The 21,885-nt window shown below is 45.9% G+C and overlaps 1 protein-coding gene across 2 annotated transcripts in view; it reads right to left on the bottom strand.

Annotated features, from left to right (window-relative positions):
• LOC139268699 (syntaxin-binding protein 3-like) overlaps positions 1-21,885 on the bottom strand; it is a 75,412-nt gene that overhangs the window by 40,889 nt on the left and 12,638 nt on the right. For both annotated transcript variants that reach the window (XM_070887270.1, XM_070887271.1), the window contains 4 exons: positions 18,542-18,623; positions 9,135-9,211; positions 5,230-5,308; positions 2,429-2,529 (listed from right to left, as the gene is read on the bottom strand). In XM_070887270.1, coding sequence (XP_070743371.1) covers positions 2,429-2,529; positions 5,230-5,308; positions 9,135-9,211; positions 18,542-18,623 — 339 coding nt within the window. The remainder of the gene's footprint in view (positions 1-2,428; positions 2,530-5,229; positions 5,309-9,134; positions 9,212-18,541; positions 18,624-21,885) is intronic.

Below are 21,885 nucleotides of genomic sequence, written 5' to 3'. Positions count from 1 at the left end.
ATCTTTTTAATTTAGTAGAATTTCCTTTCAGAAATCATACAGTTTGCCAATGCAGTTGGTGCCAATCATGCTTCTATCTGTCAACTCCTTTGAAACCAATGATGTATAGAATCAAACAAAAGAGCAGGTGGCTCTCTCAAACATGCCAATTTTTAGAAATGCCTATGTCCTACTTTCTTGAACTTTGATTGTTAATCTGTTGAAGCGGCATCCAACTGACGCATTAAAAATTATTGACTTCCCCTTCTACTTTTGTGTGGCAATTTTCCTTTGTAGGGTAAAATTACCCGACTGAATAGCCACTTCCAGAATGCCATTGGGCAGAAACTTCGGAAAGAGAAATAATAGGTCACTTTCCCTTCCCAAGCTGAGAGGATGATGTGCGGCAAAGTACCTTTTAAAAATCGACTGAATGTTTCATTTGGGAAAACAAGTTGGCAGACATATTGATGACGCATCAAAAATCTGTCCCTCCCCCCCGTCATCTAAATGTCCCAGGAGATTAAAGTGAAAAGAACATTTATAGCATCATTGTAACTGAGATCCCTGTGAAACGTGGTGTTACCACCCACCACTTCAGAATCTGATCGTGCAATATTCAATTTATGCCAGCATTTTATTTTGGCAACAGTGTAAAGGATCCACAGCAAAAATGTGAAACACAGGGAAAGAATACATCGCAAATAAACAGCACAAATATTAGATGTTGATGCAACAAATATTCCTAATTGTTTAAGCAGCAAAATATTTTCTCATGATGCGAGCCGCTACTTCCTTGAAAACACTGAACTGCTGCGATTCAAAGCTGAACTGCTGCGATTCAAAGCTAGAACGGAGGTATCAGCAAATAGTTCCGTTTTAGTACTTAAATGGCAGTTACGTGATGATTTCTGTAACCTTACTCAGAAAACAATGGGCCAATATTTGCTGGCAAAATAATGGCACATTAAAGGCGCAGACCGTTATTAATGTGTAAAATAACCAACGTTTTGTGGCATAAAATTAACTGGAGCTGAAGGGTGATGGGAAAAAAACAAGTCACGACACACAGCAAATTCTAGGTCATTAACTGCAGCTCATCTTCGAAGGATGGCTCCAGGATAAGGCCCAACAATGGACTCATCCTCTATGGATGTTAAATTTAGCTTTTCTCACTAAGACTATTGACATCCATCCAGCCATATTCCTTTCACAGTTCAGATTGCAATCTCTTCTAAGTGTACGCACTCACATCCTATCCCTGCTAGCCATTTCCCTAAGGAAACTGCTGCTTCCCTCCCAAATACTTCCACTCAATTTAATGAGGCGGTCACCACTTCCTTTCCATCCAAATTGCTGAGTACCAGACATATAAAGTTCTGAGTCCCAAGCACTAGAGATTTGTCTTTTCACCTGGAAGACGAACCAAGCTTGAATCTTGACTTTGGCTAATATTCATACTTTAGCCTCTTGCAATGAGTGAGTTTGCTAGCCTCTGTCAGCTTGGCCACAGAACAGAAACAAAATGTCCTTTCCTCTTCAGTGACATGTCAGACAAATGTTTGGAAAATTAGTATGAAAGGCAAAACTAATTATTCTGGAAACCAACTAATGGGTTTGGGGTCATCTGGGGCTTATCTGATCACTTCTGGGGGTGGGGTTTGAACAGAGAATTCCTGAACTGACTACAGATTTCTCGTGTTTTTTTTCTGTCTTTCCAAGGAGGGTGGGGAAGGGCAGGTTCACGTGGATAAGCTCCAACAAAGAAATAGATATGCATGGCCCTGATGGTTTTTCGGCATCCTGAATAAACGAGAAACAAGAATCAGGTCTATCCGATTAGCCAACCAAGTAGCAACATTGACAGTAACTGGAGTTGTTCACAGATTTGACTACACTCTGTATTCACTGAGGTAAGTCTTGTGCACAGGAAAACAAGTATCATGGCAAAATTAAATGGTCATTATAAATAAATGAAAAGGCAGAAATGTTGAGTGGAATGTGTCTCTACAAGGTTCAAGGGCTGAAGGATAAGCAAATGGCACACAGAGTCTTGAATGCAGCATCATTCAAATGAGAGCTTTAATGCCTTTCTGTATAATTGTAGCTCGTTACTGACTGCTGAACGTGTTGTGCTTTCAAATGCATACTCAAACCAAATAAACAGGTGTAATTGAACAATATGCAACAAATCTAAAGTATGTGTCTTAACTGAAATATAAGAAAAACAAGTGCATTTTCATTACTGTAAGTCCTATAGGGAGGTTTTTACAATGCATTACTCATGGTGTGTGTAACTTAGCTGCCTTGTTGCTGCTCTTGGGTAAAAAGTGAAAGGCTGTCAGTCAAACAAGAGTGTACTGTGTACTACAATAATGACCACAAATTTGAACACTTAAGTTATTTAGCACAGAAATGATTTTTATCAGAAAAAATACTTATAAAGTACCTGAGATTCATATGAAAGAAAGGAAACGTTAACTTCTTTGCAACATTTTATGGCTTTTGAGCACGTGGTCTTTAACTGACTAAAGAGGTTATCGGGACAATCTAAAATTTAAAAAAAACAGGTTATTTCAACAAAACTGTACATCTGCCATTCAGCACTTCAGAGATCAATACATTTCTTCCTTAATATGAACATGATTAAACGAGGAATGTCAAATATATTGATGCAGTACAATATATTGAGGCAGTGACATAGAATGCATCCATATCCACAGTTACACACACTGGGGCGGAAGTGGGTTTTTCTCTCTCTCTCTCTCTCTCTCTCTCTCTCTCTCGAGTTTCCGCTCAAACTCATTTGCATATCACCGAACGCAATATCTGCCATGAACCAGCGCAATCGGGCAGCGTTTTAAAAACGTAATTTAAAAAAATAACTTTTGCTTTAAAAAATATTCTGTGATGTATTTAAGAGTGGCAACTTGTTGCAGTTTGATTAATATTGCTGAAAATGGGTCTATCACAAAAAATAAGAATTTTAATCAGTGTGAGTAATCAGATTTTAAATAACTGAAAAAGACTTTAAAAAAAAACTATACAGCATCATTTGCTAGTTATATTGGGGTACTTGTAAGAATTATTCTTTCTGAAGTAATTTATCAATGCATCGACTGACTGAAAAGTAAAAGAATAAATGGTATAGCAAACATTGCCTTTCACGTACAGTAGTTCACAAATATTTATTTCTCAGTCAAAATTTTTTTTTTAATTCAAAAGCTTTTAAAACCTGCTTATTCGTATCCTTGCACCTAAAAAACAAGCTTAATTTTTGGAGCCTCCTCGAAGGCCTGCAAATGGGCGCAATTAGCGGAAACTCGCCATGGTGATTAATTCGATCTGGGAGCGTGGCCAGTTTTGTGGGCGAGGCCAGCTTCTAGCGCAATTTTTAAAAAAACGCAAAAGATCGGGAATCTCGATTTGTACTGAAAGTAACTTGTACTTAAAATTTCACAATCTTTTGCCAATTTTGGGTGAATTGCCCCGAGAAAACCGAGCGGAAACTCCAGGCCACTAATTTCAACCACTCTACAGCACCAAGTACAGGTACTGACCAGAGACAAAGCTATCCCTCCTCACTCGGAACAGGTGCACATTAAAAAAGTGCCCAGACACCCTGGGTGGCTGGCTGCGAAGCTGCACTGGCAGAGGCCTGGGCAAGAAGAGAGGTAGATTTAGCAATGAGAGTCTCAAGGCAGAGCCTTGCGAGATGGAAGCACAGGTTTGAGATAGAGCTTTAACACGGAGGCAAGGAGTACAATACAGCTACTCTGCAAGTACCCCACATCAACATATTCTAATCTATAGAGCCAGGAAACAGGCTGCCTTGCAGAATGCTCCTTAAGGTGCACGCCATGCCACAGCAATTTGTTTAAATGTATTTAATCCACCAAGCTATCACCTTAGTTCAAAGCACCTCATTTGGACAATTCCTTAAGGACCTTAGATATCACATCAAATAGCATACTAGGTGGTAAGAATGAGCTTCAAACAAACCCTATGCCTATTTAGTGACAGTCCAGCCCCTAGCTTTGATCTTCCACACTATCTGTGGATAAAGCTCAATGGCTTCAGATGTGGAATGATCAGACGTGCTGCAAATTGCTGTAAGTGGAGCCTTCATGATTCCCCGCCGGGGTTTTCGGGGCTGGTTTTGGTGGGGCGCTGGTAGCTGGCCGCCCGCCCGGAAGAGCTCACTGCCGGCACTGCCGCCCCTCTGGGGCGAAAACAATGGCAGCAACAAGTCAAAAATCCAGCCCATTACATTGGCAAACATAGCTGATTGTTCCTTTGGCACCAGCAAAATAGGACATGGGAAGGGAGCCCAAAGTTTGTCTTTCAGGCCCCAGAGGTGCCTACCATGGACCCACGAGCCTCCAGGTCCACAAAATTCAACCAATAAACCAGTAGACATATCTGGGATTTGAAGGCTGCATGTGTCCCCAAGGTTAGCAGTTTGGGCATAAAAACATAGAAAATAGGTGCAGGAGTTGGCCATTCGGCCCTTCGAGCCTGCACCAACATTCAATATCATGGCTGATCATGCAACTTCAGTACCCCATTCCTGCTTTCTCTCCATATCCCTTGATCCCTTTAGCCATAAAGGCCACATCTAACTCCCTTCTGAATATATCTAACGAACTGGCCTCAACAACTTTCTGTGGTAGAGAATTCCACAGGTTCACAATTCTCTGAGTGAAGAAGTTTCTTCTCATATCGGTCCTAAATAGCTTACCCCTTATCCTTAGACTGTGACCCCTGGTTCTGGACTTCCCTAACACCGGGAACATTCTTTCTTCATCTAACATGTCCAATCCTGTCAGAATTTTCTATGTTTCTATGAGATCCCCTCTCATTCTTCTAAATTCTAGTGATTATAAGCCTAGTCGATCCAGTCTTTCTTCATATGTCAGTCCTGCCATCCCGGGAATCAGTCTGGTGAACCTTCGCTGCACTCCCTCATTAGCAAGAATGTCCTTCCTCAGATTAGGAGACCAAAACTGTAGACAATATTCAAGGTGTGGCCTCACCAAGGCCCTGTACAACTACAGCAAGACCTCCCTGCTCCTATACTCAAATCCTCTCACTATGAAGGCCAACATGCCATTTGCCGCCTTCACGTATGCTGTACCTGCATGCCAACCTTCAATGACTGATGTACCATGCCTGGGTTAATGCACTTACTATGTAATGCTGCAATTGTTTTAGAAAGGAAGCACACTGGATAACATTGAAGTTACTTACAGTCAGTGAAGTAAATGTAGGCAGCTTTATACTTGTAAGAATTCTTATTTCTGAAGTCATTTATCAGTGCATCTACCGACTGAAAAGTAAAAGAATAAATGTTGTAGCAAACATTGCCTTTCATTACAGTAGTTCACAAATATTTTTTGAGTACATTTTTCCCTCATTTATAATCAATGCCCCAAGGCACAATTGATTTCATTTTTGGGATTGGAACAAGTATTTGCTGTAAAATTAATAACCATTTTTTTTCATATATGTTCAAGAGTTTGGATCATCAATAAATAACAGTTTTGCATCTAGCATACTTCCACTGAGGGTCACAACACAAAGACTTCAAATGGCTATAGGACAGAAAACTGAGTGGTTATAAAGCTGATCTGTTAACCAAGCTGATTGATTCAAATAACTTACTGACAAAAAAGTGACTAATCAACAACCAGGGACCATCAAGAACCAGCCAGTGCCACAAAACCAACCAAACAATTCCCTCAATAACAAATTTGCTCAATTCCATTCAGTGGTTATGTTCAAAGCAATCACTAAACTTACCCAACTTAGAAAATCATTAATTGGAAAACATATATAATAACATGTCCGGCCACTTACGCCTGTTTTCAAAGTTTTGTCAGTGAAAACTTACTCCAAACTAACTTAGAATGGAGTAAGTGAAGATTTTTGTATGCTCGAAAAAACCTTGTCTACACTTTAGAAAATCAGGCGTAGGTTACAAATCAGGCGTAGGGAATGGGGGGGGGGGGGGTTTAAAGGGAAGTTTACAAACATTAAACACTTCAGTTTTACAAATAAAGAGCCATCATCAATAATAAATGATAAATACATCAATAAATCAACCAATAAATCAATCAAAAAAAATTAATAAGAAATATATATATTTTTTTAAATCAATAAAACAAAACATTTTCTACTTACCGACTGCAGCACCGGGAGCCCTCCAACAGCGTGCTGGGATGCCCCCCCCGCCCCAGTGTGTCTCTGTCAGTGTCTCTATCTCTCTGTCTGTCTGTGTCTCTCATTCTCTGTGTTTTTCTGACAGCAAGGGGGGCGGAGGGATGGGGGGGAAAGGAGACGGGGGGGAGGGGGGAAGGAGACGGGGGGAGGGGGGCAGGAGACGGGGGGAGGGGGGAAGGAGACGGGGGCAGGGGGGAAGGAGACGGGGGCAGGGGGGAAGGAGACGGGGGCAGGGGGGAAGGAGACGGGGGCAGGGGGGAAGGAGACGGGGGCAGGGGGGAAGGAGACGGGGGCAGGGGGGAAGGAGACGGGGGCAGGGGGGAAGGAGACGGGGGCAGGGGGGAAGGAGACGGGGGCAGGGGGGAAGGAGACGGGGGCAGGGGGGAAGGAGACGGGGGCAGGGGGGAAGGAGACGGGGGCAGGGGGGAAGGAGACGGGGGCAGGGGGGAAGGAGACGGGGGCAGGGGGGAAGGAGACGGGGGCAGGGGGGAAGGAGACGGGGGCAGGGGGGAAGGAGACGGGGGCAGGGGGGAAGGAGACGGGGGCAGGGGGGAAGGAGACGGGGGCAGGGGGGAAGGAGACGGGGGCAGGGGGGAAGGAGATGGGGGCAGGGGGGAAGGAGATGGGGGCAGGGGGGAAGGAGATGGGGGCAGGGGGGAAGGAGATGGGGGCAGGGGGGAAGGAGATGGGGGCAGGGGGGGAAGGAGATGGGGGCAGGGGGGGAAGGAGATGGGGGCAGGGGGGGAAGGAGATGGGGGCAGGGGGGGAAGGAGATGGGGGCAGGGGGGGAAGGAGATGGGGGCAGGGGGGGAAGGAGATGGGGGCAGGGGGGGAAGGAGATGGGGGCAGGGGGGGAAGGAGATGGGGGCAGGGGGGGAAGGAGATGGGGGCAGGGGGGGAAGGAGATGGGGGCAGGGGGGGGGAAGGAGATGGGGGCAGGGGGGGGGAAGGAGATGGGGGCAGGGGGGGAAGGAGATGGGGGCAGGGGGGGAAGGAGATGGGGGCAGGGGGGGAAGGAGATGGGGGCAGGGGGGAAGGAGATGGGGGGAGGGGGGAAGGAAAGGAGCAGGGGGAGGGAGGCTGAACAAGCCGGGCCCGAGACTTCGGGCAGGGATCGTCTCCAGCACCAGATTTACAGGTAGGTGGCATTGGATCGGGTCGGGGGGAGCGCGGTTCGGGGGGGTGGTGGGAGGGAGGTCGGTTCGGTTCGGGTCGGGGAGAGGGAGGTCAGGTCGGGGGGAGGGAGGTCAGATCGGACCCAGTCCGGGGGCGGGTGTGGGGGGGGGGGGCGGTGTGCGGGAGTCGGGTCGGTGTCGGGTCCGGAGGCGGGGGGGTGGGGAGCGGGTGTCGGGTCCGGAGGCGGGAAGCGGGAGTCGAGTCGGGGGGGGGGGGGGGGGGGGAAGCAGGAGCTGGCCGTGGGAGGAGCCTTATTCACGCAGCCCCAGTGAGGCCATTGGGCCAGGGCTAGGGGCTGCGTGCTTCGGGCCCCTCCCACACAGTTTCGGGCACCTGGAGCTACTGCACTTGCGCGCCCACTGTAGCGCGCATGTGCAGAAGTCCCGGCACTGTTTTCAGCGCAGGGACCTGGCTCCGCCCCCTACAGCTCCTGCTGCACTGCGCCGAGGGCCAGAGGACCTGCAGGGAGGTGGAGAATACGGAGGGTTTTTTTTAGGTGCACTTTGTGGCGCGAAAAACGGGCGTCCAGGTCGGGACTGCGCCGTTCTAGGCGCGGCTCGAAACTTGGGCCCAAAGAAACAAATGCAGTAAGCAACAAATCAATTTGAAAAGATGGCTGCAGATTTAGCACATGAATTAAGTGTTCACTTGGGAAGAGGTTAAGGAAAAGACAGAATCTTATTCATAAGTGTTTGAGCACTGATACCCATTATTTTTTTTAAAACTTTAGTTACAGGTCGGGACCAAAAGAAAGATTGCTAGAAATGGAAAATTCAGAATTATTTTGGTGACTATATAAAACACAGACATGTGAAAAATCTTTTAAAATTGAAACTGTGCTCCCAAGTCACCATATGGCAAGTCCTCGGTCCCATCATGGGGAGGTGTTAAGCTCCCCACAGGGTGTCAGATAAGGAGAACCACAACAGTCACCAAACCCTGAAGCCTCGCTTGCATACCCCCTAGCAGCTTGTCAGAGTAGCAGAAGCAAGGACATAGGAGAAGGCCATCAACCACAGATGGTGCAAGACACAAGCAGATATAAAATGGTGCACCATTCGGCCAATTTCCATCATGCTCCATTTGTAAATCAGCAACTTGGTTGGGAGACAAAAGAGAGAAAATAAACTGCTTCGAGAAGTGACTTTGTACAGGCTTGCTTTGTGAAAATATAACAAGTGTTAACAATCAAGACATGAATTGTAGAAAACTAGTTTGGAGAAGCCAATGTTAACTTTCAATTAGCGCAGTAGAACAGTATGAGCAATTACACCGTGCAAACGTTGAGGCATGGTACTTGTAAAGAAATGGGACAAATCACAAAACTGCAGGCAGTCATTGGACACATCAAAATCATGCTTCATTTCACCTTCCCCTATAACGTGGGTATTGCACAACTCTTCCAAAACGCCACAAAAGATTCTGAATAATGCAAGTAGATGCTTTTATAAACTTGTTCTGCACTTCAAGATATTTCTATATTAAACACTGAACAGTATTAAAGCAACAGAGCATCAGCTTTGCCAAAGCTAGAGTAGAGGTTGTATTTAGTTTAACAATAAATGAGGTTCAGTACACAAAACCGGTGAAGACAATTTTCTCTTTTCCGTCTATGATCTTACTACACAATTGTAGAAACACTTCCCTTCCCTTCCCCTTCCCCCTCCCATGTAGAAATTAAATTGTTCTATAATACTGTAGCAGAAGCACACTTTATTCTTTCTGGGAGTTTTCTTAATTTATCCTGAAAATGATACCTTTTCTGTTGGAGTAATGAAGTAGATAGCCTTCAAGTTTGGAACAGGCTCACGGTTCTTGTATAGGTCTTCAACAACTGTGAACAGAAATATTCAGAGTACAGATCATGGTTCGAGAAAACTCAAATGTGGTATTTCTGTCATGAGCAGATATACAATTGTGTGCCAACATAAATCTTGCAAAGTCTCATGCCACATAGTTCCAGCTGAATCTCTGTTACCATCATCCAGTTAGTACTAACGGTGCGAGGACAGGGGGAGATGACAGGATTGGTATATTATCCTCTTAACACTTACTGTGGATGCTGACCTATCAAGAAAGACTGGATCAACTGGGCTTGTATTCACTGGAGTTCAGAAGAATGAGAGGGGACCTCATAGAAACATTTAAAATTCTGACGGGGTTAGACAGGTTAGATGCAGGAAGAATGTTCCCAATGTTGGGGAAGTCCAGAACCAGGGGGCACAGTCTAAGGATAAGGGGGAAGCCATTTAGGACCGAGATGAGGAGGAATTTCTTCACCCAGAGAGTGGTGAACCTGTGGAATTCTCTACCACAGAAAGTAGTTGAGGCCAATTCACTAAATATATTCAAAAAGGAGTTAGATGAAGTCCTTACTACTAGGGGAATCAAGGGGTATGGTGAGAAAGCAGGAATGGGGTACTGAAGTTGTATGTTCAGCCATGAACTCATTGAATGGCGGTGCAGGCTAGAAGGGCCGAATGGCCTACTCCTGCACCTATTTTCTATGTTTCTATGAAATATGGCCATGTGGGAGAAGTGCCCGATAGCTGTCAGTGCCCAAAAGGGCCATCCCCCAGCACAAGTCACCACCTCCAGGAGAGCAGGAAAGAGGGACTAGAATGAATTATTATGCAGCCGTATCATTAACTGCACCTGTTCCAAAGAGAATGTTGTATTTGTATCCCCACATGCACGGTGTACACAGAAAAATAGAACAAACAATTTATTTCATTCATAAGGATAGACCAACTCATCACCTTGAGTTATTAGATCATTTAAAGGAATAAAATGGACATCCACTGCATATCTTAAGTGGGAAAGAACATTTAGGGAGTAGTTTGTTTTTGTTTCCCTTCATGTTTGTGATTAAAAGAAGTTTAATGATTTAGATTTTTATTTTTAACCACTAATATCAACCAGATAACTGTTTGGAAAAAGCAACATTCACACACCTGGGAGAGAAAAGCTGAAGGGCATTTATATAGCATCAGGAGCATCTCAAAGTGATTTGTATCCAATTAATTACTATGACGTGCAGCGTATGACATGCAGTGACTTACTATGTAGTCAAATGTTGCAGCCATTTTACACACAGCAAAGTCCCACAAACAGCAATGAGATGAATGACTAATGAATCTATTTTTGTTGACGTTGATGGCTTGTATCCTAGGGTCTTGAGAAGTAGCGGCAGGGATAGTGGATGCATTGGTTGCAATTTACCAAAATTCCCTGGATTCTGGGGAGGTCCCAGCAGATTAGAAACCTGCAAATGTAATGCCCCTATTTAAAAAAGGAGGCAGACAAAAAGCAGGGAACTATAGACCAGTTAGCCTAACATCTGTGGTTGGGAAGATGTTTGAGTCCATTAATAAAGAAGCAGTAGCAGGACATTTCGAAAAGCAACATTCGGTCAGGCAGAGTCAGCATGGATTTATGAAGGGGAAGTCATGTTTTACAAATTTGCTAGAATTCTTTGAGGATGTAACGAATAGGGTGGATAAAGGCCAACCAGTGGATGTGGTGTATTTGGACTTCCAGAAGGCATTTGACAAGGTGCCACATAAAAGGTTACTGCACAAAATAAAAAATCACAGGGTTGGGGGTAATATATTAGCATGGATAGAGGATTGGCTAACTGACAGAAAACGGAGAGTAAGGATAAATGGTTCATTCTCTGGTTGGCAATCAGTAACCAGTTGGATGCCGCAGGAATCAGTGCTGGGACACCAACTATTTACAATCTATATTAACGACTTGGAGGACGGGTCTGAGTGTAACGTCGCCAAGTTTGCCGACGATACAAATTTGGGAGAAAACGCAACGTGTGAGGAGGACACACAAAATCTGCAAAAGGACATACAGGCTAAGTGAGTGGGCAAAAATTTGGCAGATGGAGTATAATGTTGGAAAGTGTGAGGTCATGCACTTTGGCAGAAAAAAATCAAAGAGCAAGTTATTATTTAAATGGAGAAAGATTGCAAAGTGCTGCAGTACAGCAGGACCTGGGGGTACTTGTGCATGAAACACAAAAGGTTAGTATGCAGATACAGCAAGTGATCAGGAAGGCCAATGGAATCTTAGCCTTTATTGCAAAGGGGATGGAGTATTAAAGCAGGGAAGTCTTGCTACAGTTGTGCAGGGTATTGGTGAGGCCACACCCGAAATACTGCGTGCAGTTTTGATTTCCATGTTTACGAAAGGATATACTTGCTTTGGAGGCAGTTCAGAGAAGGTTCACTAGATTGATTCCAGAGATGAGGGGGTTGACTTATGAGGAAAGGTTGAGTAGATTGGGCCTTACTCATTGGAATTCAGAAGAATGAGAGGTGATCTTATTGAAATGTATAAGATTATGAGGGGGCTTGACAAGGTGGCCGCAGAGAGTATGTTTCCGCTGATAAGGGAGACTAGAACTAGAGGGCATAATCTAGAGGGAATAAGGGGCAGCCCATTTAAAACTGAGATAAGGAGAAATTTCGTCTCTCAGGGTTGTGGATCTGTGGAATTCGCTGCCTCAGAGAGCTGTGAAAGCTGGGACACTGAATAAATTTAAGAAAGAAATATAGAGTTTCTTAAATGATAAGGGAATAAGGGGTTATGGAAAGTGGGCAGGGAAGTGAACCTGAGTCCATAATCAGGTCAGCCATAATCATATTAAATGGCGGAGCAGGCTCGAGGGGCCAAATGGTCTTCTCCTGCTCCTATTTCTTATGTTCTTATGTTGATTGAGGGAGAAACATTGACCAACACACAGGGAGAACTCTCTGCTCTTCTTTGAATATTGCCACCACTGGTCTGAAATCTCATTTGAAGGACAACATCACTGACAAGGCAGCACTCCCTCGGTATTGCGCAAGAGTTTCAGCTTAGATTATGTTTGAAAATATCTGATTTATTAAATTCAAACAGACATACTTCTGGCATAAAACTGATTATGTCTGCCTGCAAGCTAGTCCACTACGTCACTTGCAAACGTTGTCAGATAGAACAGCGTCAGAATATTTCAACATGCACCTATGGAGACCTGATTCAGTCAGCTATATGCATAATATAGCATTGTCTTTGTATTGTTACTTTAATAAGGCTTTCAGTTTGTTCAATCTTATTAAATTTAGGGAAGTTTTATAAAGAGTGACAGACGCTGACAGATTAAGGTCTTCCGTTTGGGTAGATTCCAATGTAATTTAAATGGGTCACGGCATAGTGTTAGAAAAATAACATCCTTACTTCAGGCACTAATCCTCCCAATCTACAAACTGTGGAGTTAAGATAGTTTGATGATGAGTTTCAATTATTTTGCATGCAATCTTGGACCGCTGACTTTATTTAAATTTAAAAGTTTAAAATTAGACTTTTAACATAGAAACATAGAAAATAGGTACAGGAGCAGGCCATTCGGCTCTTCGAGCCTACACCACCATTCAATATGATCATGGCTGATCATGCAACTTCAGTACCCCACTCCTGCCTTCTCTCCATACCCCCCGATTCCTTTGGCCGTAAGGGCCACATCTAACTCCCTTTTGAATATATCCAACAAACTGGACTCAACAACTTTCTGTGGTAGAGAATTCCACAGGTTCACAATTTTCTGGGTGAAAAAGTTTCTCATCTCGGTTCTAAATGGCTTACCCCTTATCCTTAGACTGTGACCCCTGGTTCTGGACTTCCCCAACATCGGGATCATTTTTCCTGCATCTAACCTGTCCAATCCCGTCAGAATTTTATATGTTTCTATGAGATCCCCTCTCATTCTTCTAAATTCGAGTGAACATAAGCCTAGTTGATCCAGTCTTTCTTCATATGTCAGTCCTGCGATCCCAGGAATCAGTCTGGTGAACCTTGGCTGCACTCCCTCAATAGCATGGATCGAATGTCCTTCCTCAGATTAGGAGACCAAAACTGCACACAATACTCAAGGTGTGGTCTCACCAAGGCCCTGTACAACTGCAGTAAGACCTCCCTGCTCCTAAACTCAAATCCTCTCGCTATGTAGGCCAACATGCCATTTGCTTTCTTTACTGCCTGCTGTACCTGCATGGCGACTTTCAATGACTGATGTACCGACACCCAGGTCTCGTTGCACCTCCCCTTTTAATAATCTGTCACCATTCAGATAATAATTTGCCTTCCTGTTTTTGCCACCAAAGTGGATAACCTCACATTTATCCACATTATACTGCATCTGCCATGCATTTGCCCACTCACTAACCTGTCCAAGTCACCCTGCAGCCTCTTAACATCCTCCTCAAAGCTCACACTGCCATCCAGCCTAGTGTCATCTGCAAACTTGGAGATATTACATTCAATTCCTTCGTCTAAATCATGAATATATATTGTAAATAGCTGGGGTCCCAGCATTGAACCTTGCGGTACCCCACTAGTCATTGCCTGCCATTCTGAAAAGAACCCGTTTATTCCCACTCTTTGCTTCCTGTCTGCCAACCAGTTCTCGATCCACGTCAATACGTTACCCCCAATCCCATGTGCCTTCATTTTGCATGCTAATCTCTTGTGTGGAACCTTGTCAAAAGCCTTTTGAAAGTCCAAAGACACCATATCCACTGGTTCGCCCTTATCCACTCTACTCGTTACATCCTCAAAAAATTCTAGAAGATTTGTCAAGCATGATTTCCCGTTCATAAATCCATGCTGACTCGGACCTGTCACTGCTTTCTAAATGCGCTGCTATTACATCTTTAATAATTGATTCCAGCATTTCTCCACTACCGATGTCAGGCTAAGCGGTCTATAATTCCCTGTTTTCTCTCTCCCCCCTTTTTTAAAAAGTAGGGTTACATTAGCTACCCTCCAATCCATAGGAACTGATCCAGAGTCCATGGAATGTTGGAAACTGACCACCAATGCATCTACTATTTCTAGGGCCACTTCCTTAAGTACTCTGGGATGCAGACTATCAGGCCCTGGGGATTTATTGGCCTTCAGTCCCATCAATTTCCCTAACACCATTTCCTGACTAATAAGGATTTCCCTCAGTTCCTCCTTCTCGCTAGATCCTCGGTTCCCTAGCATTTTCAGGAGGTTATTTGTGTCTTCCTTAGTGAAGGCAGAACCAAAGTATTTGTTCAATTGGTCTGCTATTTCCTTGTTCCCCATTATGAATTCGCCTGATTCTGACTGCTAGGGACCTTCTTTAGTCTTCACTAATCTTTTTCTCTTCACATATCTATAGAAGCCTTTGCTGTCAGTTTTTATGTTCCCTGCAAGCTTATACTCATACTCTATTTTCCCCCACCTAATTAAACCCTTTGTCCTCCTCTGCTGAATTCTAAATTTCTCCCAGTCCTCAGGTTTGCTGCTTTTTCTGGCCAATTTACATGCCTTTTCTTGGATTTAACTCGATCCCTAATTTCCCTTGTTAGCCACAGTTGAGCCACCTTCCCCATTTTATTTTTACGCCAGATAGGAATGTACAATTGTTGTAATTCATCCATGTGATCTTTAAATGTCCGCCATTGCCTATCTACCGTCAACCCTTTAAGTATCATTTGCCAGTCTAACCTAGCCAATTCACATCTCATACCATCGAAGTTACATTTCTTTAAGTTCAGGACCCGAGTCACTGAATTAACTGTGTCACTCTCCATCTTAATGAAGAATTCTACCATATTGTGGTCACTCTTCCCCATGGGGCCTCACACGACAAGATTGCTAATTAATCCTTTCTCTTCACACAAGACCCAGTCTAAGATGGCCTGCTCTCTGGTTGGTTCCTCGACATATTGGTCTGGAAAACCATCCCTTATACACTCCAGGAAATCCTCCTCCACAGTATTGCTACCAGTTTGGTTAGTCCAATCTATATGTAGATTAGAGTCACCCATGATAACTGCTGTACCCTTACTGCACGCATCCCTAATTTCCTGTTTGATGCCATCCCCAACCTCACTACTACTTTATGGTGGTCTGTACACAACTCCCACGAATGTTTTCTGCCTTTTGGTGTTTCGCAGCTCGACTCATATAGGACTCAAGTTTCGGCCTGAGTGGCTCCTATTTTTTTGGAACAACTAGTTCAGAATGGAGCATCATAGAAATTGTAATTCCCGGCATTTAGTTTTTTTCCAGTTCGAGTGTGTTAGAATAGTTCCATTTTAGAATCTCTTCTCCCCACCCCCCTGACATCTCTTCTACCCCACCTCTCTTCTTTCAAAAGGGGGCGTGTCCAGCCACTTACGCCTGTTTTGCAAGTTTAGGGAGTGAAAACTTACTCCAAACTAACTCAGAATGGTGAAAGTGTAGATATTTGTATGCTCAGATAAACCTTGCCTACACTTAGAAATCAGGCGTAGGGAATGAGAGATGGAAGGCGGGTTTACAAACATTAAACACCACTTTAAGAGTGGGGTCGGGAGGGGACGAGAAGAGCGGGGTCGGGGGGGGGAAGAGAAGAGCGGGGTCGGGGGGGGACGAGAAGAGCGGGGTCGGGGGGGGGACGAGTAGAGCGGGGTCGGGGGGGGACGAGAAGAGCGGGGTCGGGGGGGGACGAGAAGAGCGGGGTCGGGGGGGGACGAGAAGAGCGGGGTCGGGGGGGGACGAGAAGAGCGGGGTCGGGGGGGGACGAGAAGAGCGGGGTCGGGGGGGGACGAGAAGAGCGGGGTCGGGGGGGACGAGAAGAGCGGGGTCGGGGGGGATGAGAAGAGCGGGGTCGGGGGGGAAGAGAAGAGCGGGGTCGGGGGGGGAGAGAAGAGCGGGGTCAGGGGGGAGAGAAGAGCGGGGTCAGGGGGGAGAGAAGAGCGGGGTCAGGGGGGAGAGAAGAGCGGGGTCAGGGGGGAGAGAAGAGCGGGGTCAGGGGGGAGAGAAGAGCGGGGTCAGGGGGGAGAGAAGAGCGGGGTCAGGGGGGAGAGAAGAGCGGGGTCAGGGGGGAGAGAAGAGCGGGGTCAGGGGGGAGAGAAGAGCGGGGTCAGGGGGGAGAGAAGAGCGGGGTCGGGGGGGAGAGAAGAGCGGGGTCGGGGGGGAGAGAAGAGCGGGGTCAGGGGGGAGAGAAGAGCGGGGTCAGGGGGGAGAGAAGAGCGGGGTCAGGGGGGAGAGAAGAGCGGGGTCAGGGGGGAGAGAAGAGCGGGGTCGGGGGGGAGAGAAGAGCGGGGTCAGGGGGGAGAGAAGAGCGGGGTCAGGGGGGAGAGAAGAGCGGGGTCAGGGGGGAGAGAAGAGCGGGGTCAGGGGGGAGAGAAGAGCGGGGTCGGGGGGGAGAGAAGAGCGGGGTCGGGGGGGAGAGAAGAGCGGGGTCGGGGGGGAGAGAAGAGCGGGGTCAGGGGGGAGAGAAGAGCGGGGTCGGGGGGGAGAGAAGAGCGGGGTCGGGGGGAGAGAAGAGCGGGGTCAGGGGGGAGAGAAGAGCGGGGTCAGGGGGGAGAGAAGAGCGGGGTCAGGGGGGAGAGAAGAGCGGGGTCAGGGGGGAGAGAAGAGCGGGGTCGGGGGGGAGAGAAGAGCGGGGTCGGGGGGGGAGAGAAGAGCGGGGTCGGGGGGAGAGAAGAGCGGGGTCAGGGGGGAGAGAAGAGCGGGGTCAGGGGGGAGAGAAGAGCGGGGTCAGGGGGGAGAGAAGAGCGGGGTCAGGGGGGAGAGAAGAGCGGGGTCAGGGGGGAGAGAAGAGCGGGGTCGGGGGGGAGAGAAGAGCGGGGTCGGGGGGGAGAGAAGAGCGGGGTCAGGGGGGAGAGAAGAGCGGGGTCAGGGGGGAGAGAAGAGCGGGGTCAGGGGGGAGAGAAGAGCGGGGTCAGGGGGGAGAGAAGAGCGGGGTCAGGGGGGAGAGAAGAGCGGGGTCAGGGGGGAGAGAAGAGCGGGGTCAGGGGGGAGAGAAGAGCGGGGTCAGGGGGGAGAGAAGAGCGGGGTCAGGGGGGAGAGAAGAGCGGGGTCAGGGGGGAGAGAAGAGCGGGGTCAGGGGGGAGAGAAGAGCGGGGTCAGGGGGGAGAGAAGAGCGGGGTCAGGGGGGAGAGAAGAAGAATAGAGAAGAGTCGGGGGGGGAAGATGATGAAGGGGGAGGGGGCGAGGGAGAAGACGACGACCAAGCCGGGCTCCGCCGAGGACTTCGGGCGGGGCCCGCACGTGGCCGATGCCGGGCCGCCGACGCAGACGACTCTTCGGGCGAGGCCCGCCCCCAGCGAGAGGCCAGGCGGGCGGGCCCCGCCGCCAGGTGAGATGCGTCAGGTCACTCGGCCCGGATTATGGGCGACGTTCCTTCGGCCTGGGATAGCGTCGTCACCCTGGAGTCAGGACGCGCTGGGAGGGCCGGGAGCTACTGCGGACGCGTGCAGGGCGTTTTTGGCGCAGGGCTGGAGCTCCGCCCCCAGCAGCTCCGGCTGCACCGCGCCGAGGTGAAAATGGGCCTACAGCTATCGGAGAATCGCGAGCTAAGTATTCGTCGCAAGTTTTGTTCTATAAATTAGGCGGGCCTCTCCGATGTGCGCTGTTCTAGCGGGCGTCCGAAACTTGAGCCCATAGATTCCACATCATCCATTCTTTACTGTTGAGTAATCTCCTCTTTAACCAGTAACGCTACCCCACATCCTTTTCCTTTCTGTCTATCCTTCCTGAATACCCCTGAATGTTGAGTTCCCAGCCTTGGTTATCCTGGAGCCATGTCTCCGTAATCCCAATTATATCATATCCGTTAACAGCTAACTGCGCAGTTAATTCATCCACCTTATTACGAATGCTCCTCGCATTGAGACTTCAGGCTTGTTTTTTTAACACTCTTTGTCCTTAATATTTAATTAAATATCTTACTGAAAATTCAAGTTGTTCCCCCTCTCACACCATGGCAAAGAAATTGCTCATTTTAAACCCCAGTTTTAAAGGATTATTGAACTGTTGACCCAGCTCAGTTTTTCTCGTCATTAGCAAAGGAAGAATGAGAAATACTTTGGACGTAACTGAAAGACCAGTCAAATATAAAGGGAGATTAGTTTCTCTAACTTTCACTTCCCAAGTAAAATGAGTAAATCGAAGAAGTGAATACGGAAGAACTGAAAGAATGAAATTACAAATTGGGAAAGGAGCAAATCTGCAAAACCAGTTGTCATGTGTCCCTTTTATAAGTTGTGCAATGATGAGCTTACAATAAACTGACAACTACAATAAAGAAAATACAAGATTATCCAGCATCACTCATCATCGGATAACAGAAGGTGTTCTTAAAGCAAGTACGTACCACTGATCCTTTCAGCCATAAGATTGTTCATCTTGCAGCAAGATGAAAGAAGCTTTGTGGTATAATTGTCCAAAACAAGTATCTGCAAGTGAAAAGTGACAGCTTAGGCATCTTGCAATTCAGTTTACTGAACTTTCAGTTGGTTAACAAGAAAAAGATACTAAGCCAAACTCTTCAAAACCACTCTGCCTTCAGACTGCACTACAGTCTTTCACAGCTATTTATTTTTCTGCTCTCCTTAAGGTATCAATTCATGCTTGGGTGCGGCTCCACAGAAACATGCCGCCTTGAAATGGCTATTCCTAATGTGTATACCTCAACAAAGAGGATTGGCAGACTATTGACTGTGGGGCAGGGGGCATCATAACTGTCCTTATCCTGTCCTCGTACAACACCCCCCTACGCACATGTTCCAACAGGAGTTCCTGGAAAGCGATCAGGAGTAGGACCCCTGCCTGATCTTTTCCCATCCTCAGCATGGAGTTGGTTGACAAGCTCCCTATGCCACGCTAGCCAAGATCGCCTGGCTTACGTAGCCAAGATCGCCTGGCTTACGACAGACCAAGGATCAAACCTGGAACCCTCCAGTGCTGTCAGTAAGCTTATTTAGTGCATTGATCCTAATATGCTGGGGGGTGGGGGTAGAAAAAACACAAAACTTATGTGATACTATTAATTCATCATCTTAAATGGTTTCCACTAACCATTACAAGTGATAGGTCAGTACTTCACCTTAGTGTCACGTACTATATTGTACACAGAATTAAGGAATACCAAGGAGGCAGTTCAGAGAAGGTTCACTAGATTGATTCCTGAGATGAAGGGGTTGATCTATGAAGAAAGGTTGAGCAGGTTCATTAGAGTTCAGAAGAATGAGAGGTGATCTTATTGAAACATATAAAATAATGAGGGGGCTCGACAAGGTAGATGCAGGGAGGATGTTTCCACTCATGGGGGAATCTAGAACTAGGGGGCATAGTTTCAGAATAAGGGGTCGCCCATTTAAAACTGAGATGAGGAGGAATTTCTTCTCTCAGAAGATTGTAAAACTGTGGAATTCTCTGTCCAGAGAGCTGTAGAGACTGGGTCATTGAATATATTTAGACAGATTTTTGAGCAATAAGGGAATAAAGGGTTATGGGGAGCGGGCAGGGAAGTGGAGCTGAGCCCATGATCAGATCAGCCATGATCTTATTAAATGGCGGAGCAGGCTCAAGGGGCCAAATGGCCTACTCCTGCTCCTATTTCTTATGCTCTTATGTTCTATGGTCAACCATCTCATTGTAAGATGGGCTTGCTAGGACTGATCAACTGATCACTTACATTTCAAGTTTTAAAAAGTACAATCGCAATGTTAATATGTCCAATTCTGAATTGCTTATAAAATCTGAATGTTTAATATATTGCTCACACGAAAGAAGGTATAAATTACCAGAACAAAAGCAAAATACTGCGGATGCTGGAAATCTGAAATAAAAACTGAAAATGCTGGAAATACTCAGCAGGTAAGGCAGCCTCTGTGGAGAGAGTAACAGCTGACGAAAGGTCATCAAACTGTTTCTCTCTCCACAGATGTTGCCTGACATGTTGAGTATTTCCAACATTTTGTGTTTTTATATTATATATTATAAATTATCAAGAGAATTTAGGGTTAGGAGAGAGAATAAAGGTGTAAAAGAAGAAAGTTTAAGGATGACATTTTTAAGAGATGACCTCATCAGTGATGTGCTAATCAAGAACATTGAATTAGAAGGGGCCATGTTCAAACTGAGTGATCATCTACAGTCAGGTTGGTTTATTTCCCGATTAATTAAACCACACTAAATTAGCTGTATTCGACTGATTTGTTGCCCATTAGCAGACATGTTTCTCATCTGCTGTCTTGCACTTTCTGGCAGCTAATTTACCTGCCCAGACTGTGTAATAATGAGCTCAATGCCATTCTATGGACCTGGTTCCTTTTTGTTATGAACCCTGAAAAAGTAGCGAGAGTGCAGGGGAGAATAATCCAGATCTGCTGGATAGTCAAAGTAGCCAAGATTCAAGACCGAGTGGCATAAAAGATATTTTCATTGAGCTGTTAGGAGAAGCATTACAGACAATTGAGATTTAATTGCTGTATAAGCTTCTTATTCAGACTCTAACAGTTACCAGGAAAAATGTAAACTGCATTTTCATAGCATCTTTCACTTTAAAACATCCCAAAGTATTTCACACAATGAATTACTTTTTAAAGTAGAATAACTGTTGTTATTCAGATAACTAGACCATGGTACAATACAATTATACTGCAGGATGTGTTTCTGACCATCTGCAATGTTAAGTCTGCCAACATTTTTGATGTGCAGGTTTACTTTTTAATAAATGAATATGCTGAATTGAAATTGTTATCCATTTCTTTATATCTATTTTTTTCCAATTGGTGTAAAATTAATCCAGATATTTACAATCCATAGCAAATTTAGATATTCCAAATATATTTGGATAAACCAAGACTTACTATATACTCTACTGGGGTTGAATGAATCGGTGATAATTCTTACAGTTTCACAGTTGAGTAGTTCCTCTTCAAATATTACACTTGAAAGGCTTTCAATGCCCAGCCTCTTTGGATGTGGTGTTGGTACACACAGGGTGGATAGTATTAAGTGCACTGTAGATACCTCAGTTTATTCACAAAATAATGGCTTACATTCATTAGTTTTTTTTTAAATGTACAAGGTTTCCTGTGAGAACACAAGCTCTTATTTTATCTCCCTCTGGACCCACTTGAACCACACACCTTCCACCTCCAAAAAGAGAGAATCAGACAGCCTGCTTCTCTGCTGCTCTCGACACGAGGTGTGTGCAGGAGTGGCCCACTGGAAATCATTTCCCCCTCCTCGTTCAGCACAACAGGACATTTAGAATGCAGCAGAGTGAGGGGATCTGAACCCGAATTCCAAAACTCCCACAGTGCTGTTAGGGAGGGAGTTCCAGAATTTTGACCCAGCGATGATAAAGGAATGGTGATATATTTCCAAGTAAGGATGGTGTGTGACTTGGAAGGAAACTTGGAGGTAGTGGTGTTCCCATGCACCTGCTGCCCTTGTCCTTTTAGGTGGTAGAGGTTGCGGGTTTGTGAGATGCTGCCAAAGAAGCCTTGGCAAGTTGCTGCAGTGCATCTTGAAGATGGTACAACACTGCAGCCACGGTATGCCGGTGGTGGAGAGAGTGAATGTTTAAGGTGGTGGGTGGCATATCAGAATCAGCAGACATTCAATTTTGAAGTCATCAATGATTATTTTTGTCAAGTGCTAAATTATTCATAAAAGATGTTCAAACACTGGATCAGATTAATTATA

This window comes from Pristiophorus japonicus, chromosome 8, assembly GCF_044704955.1.
Source record: "Pristiophorus japonicus isolate sPriJap1 chromosome 8, sPriJap1.hap1, whole genome shotgun sequence".
In the NCBI taxonomy this organism is placed as follows: Eukaryota; Metazoa; Chordata; class Chondrichthyes; family Pristiophoridae; genus Pristiophorus; species Pristiophorus japonicus.
This window is presented reverse-complemented; position numbering and strand designations above follow the sequence as displayed.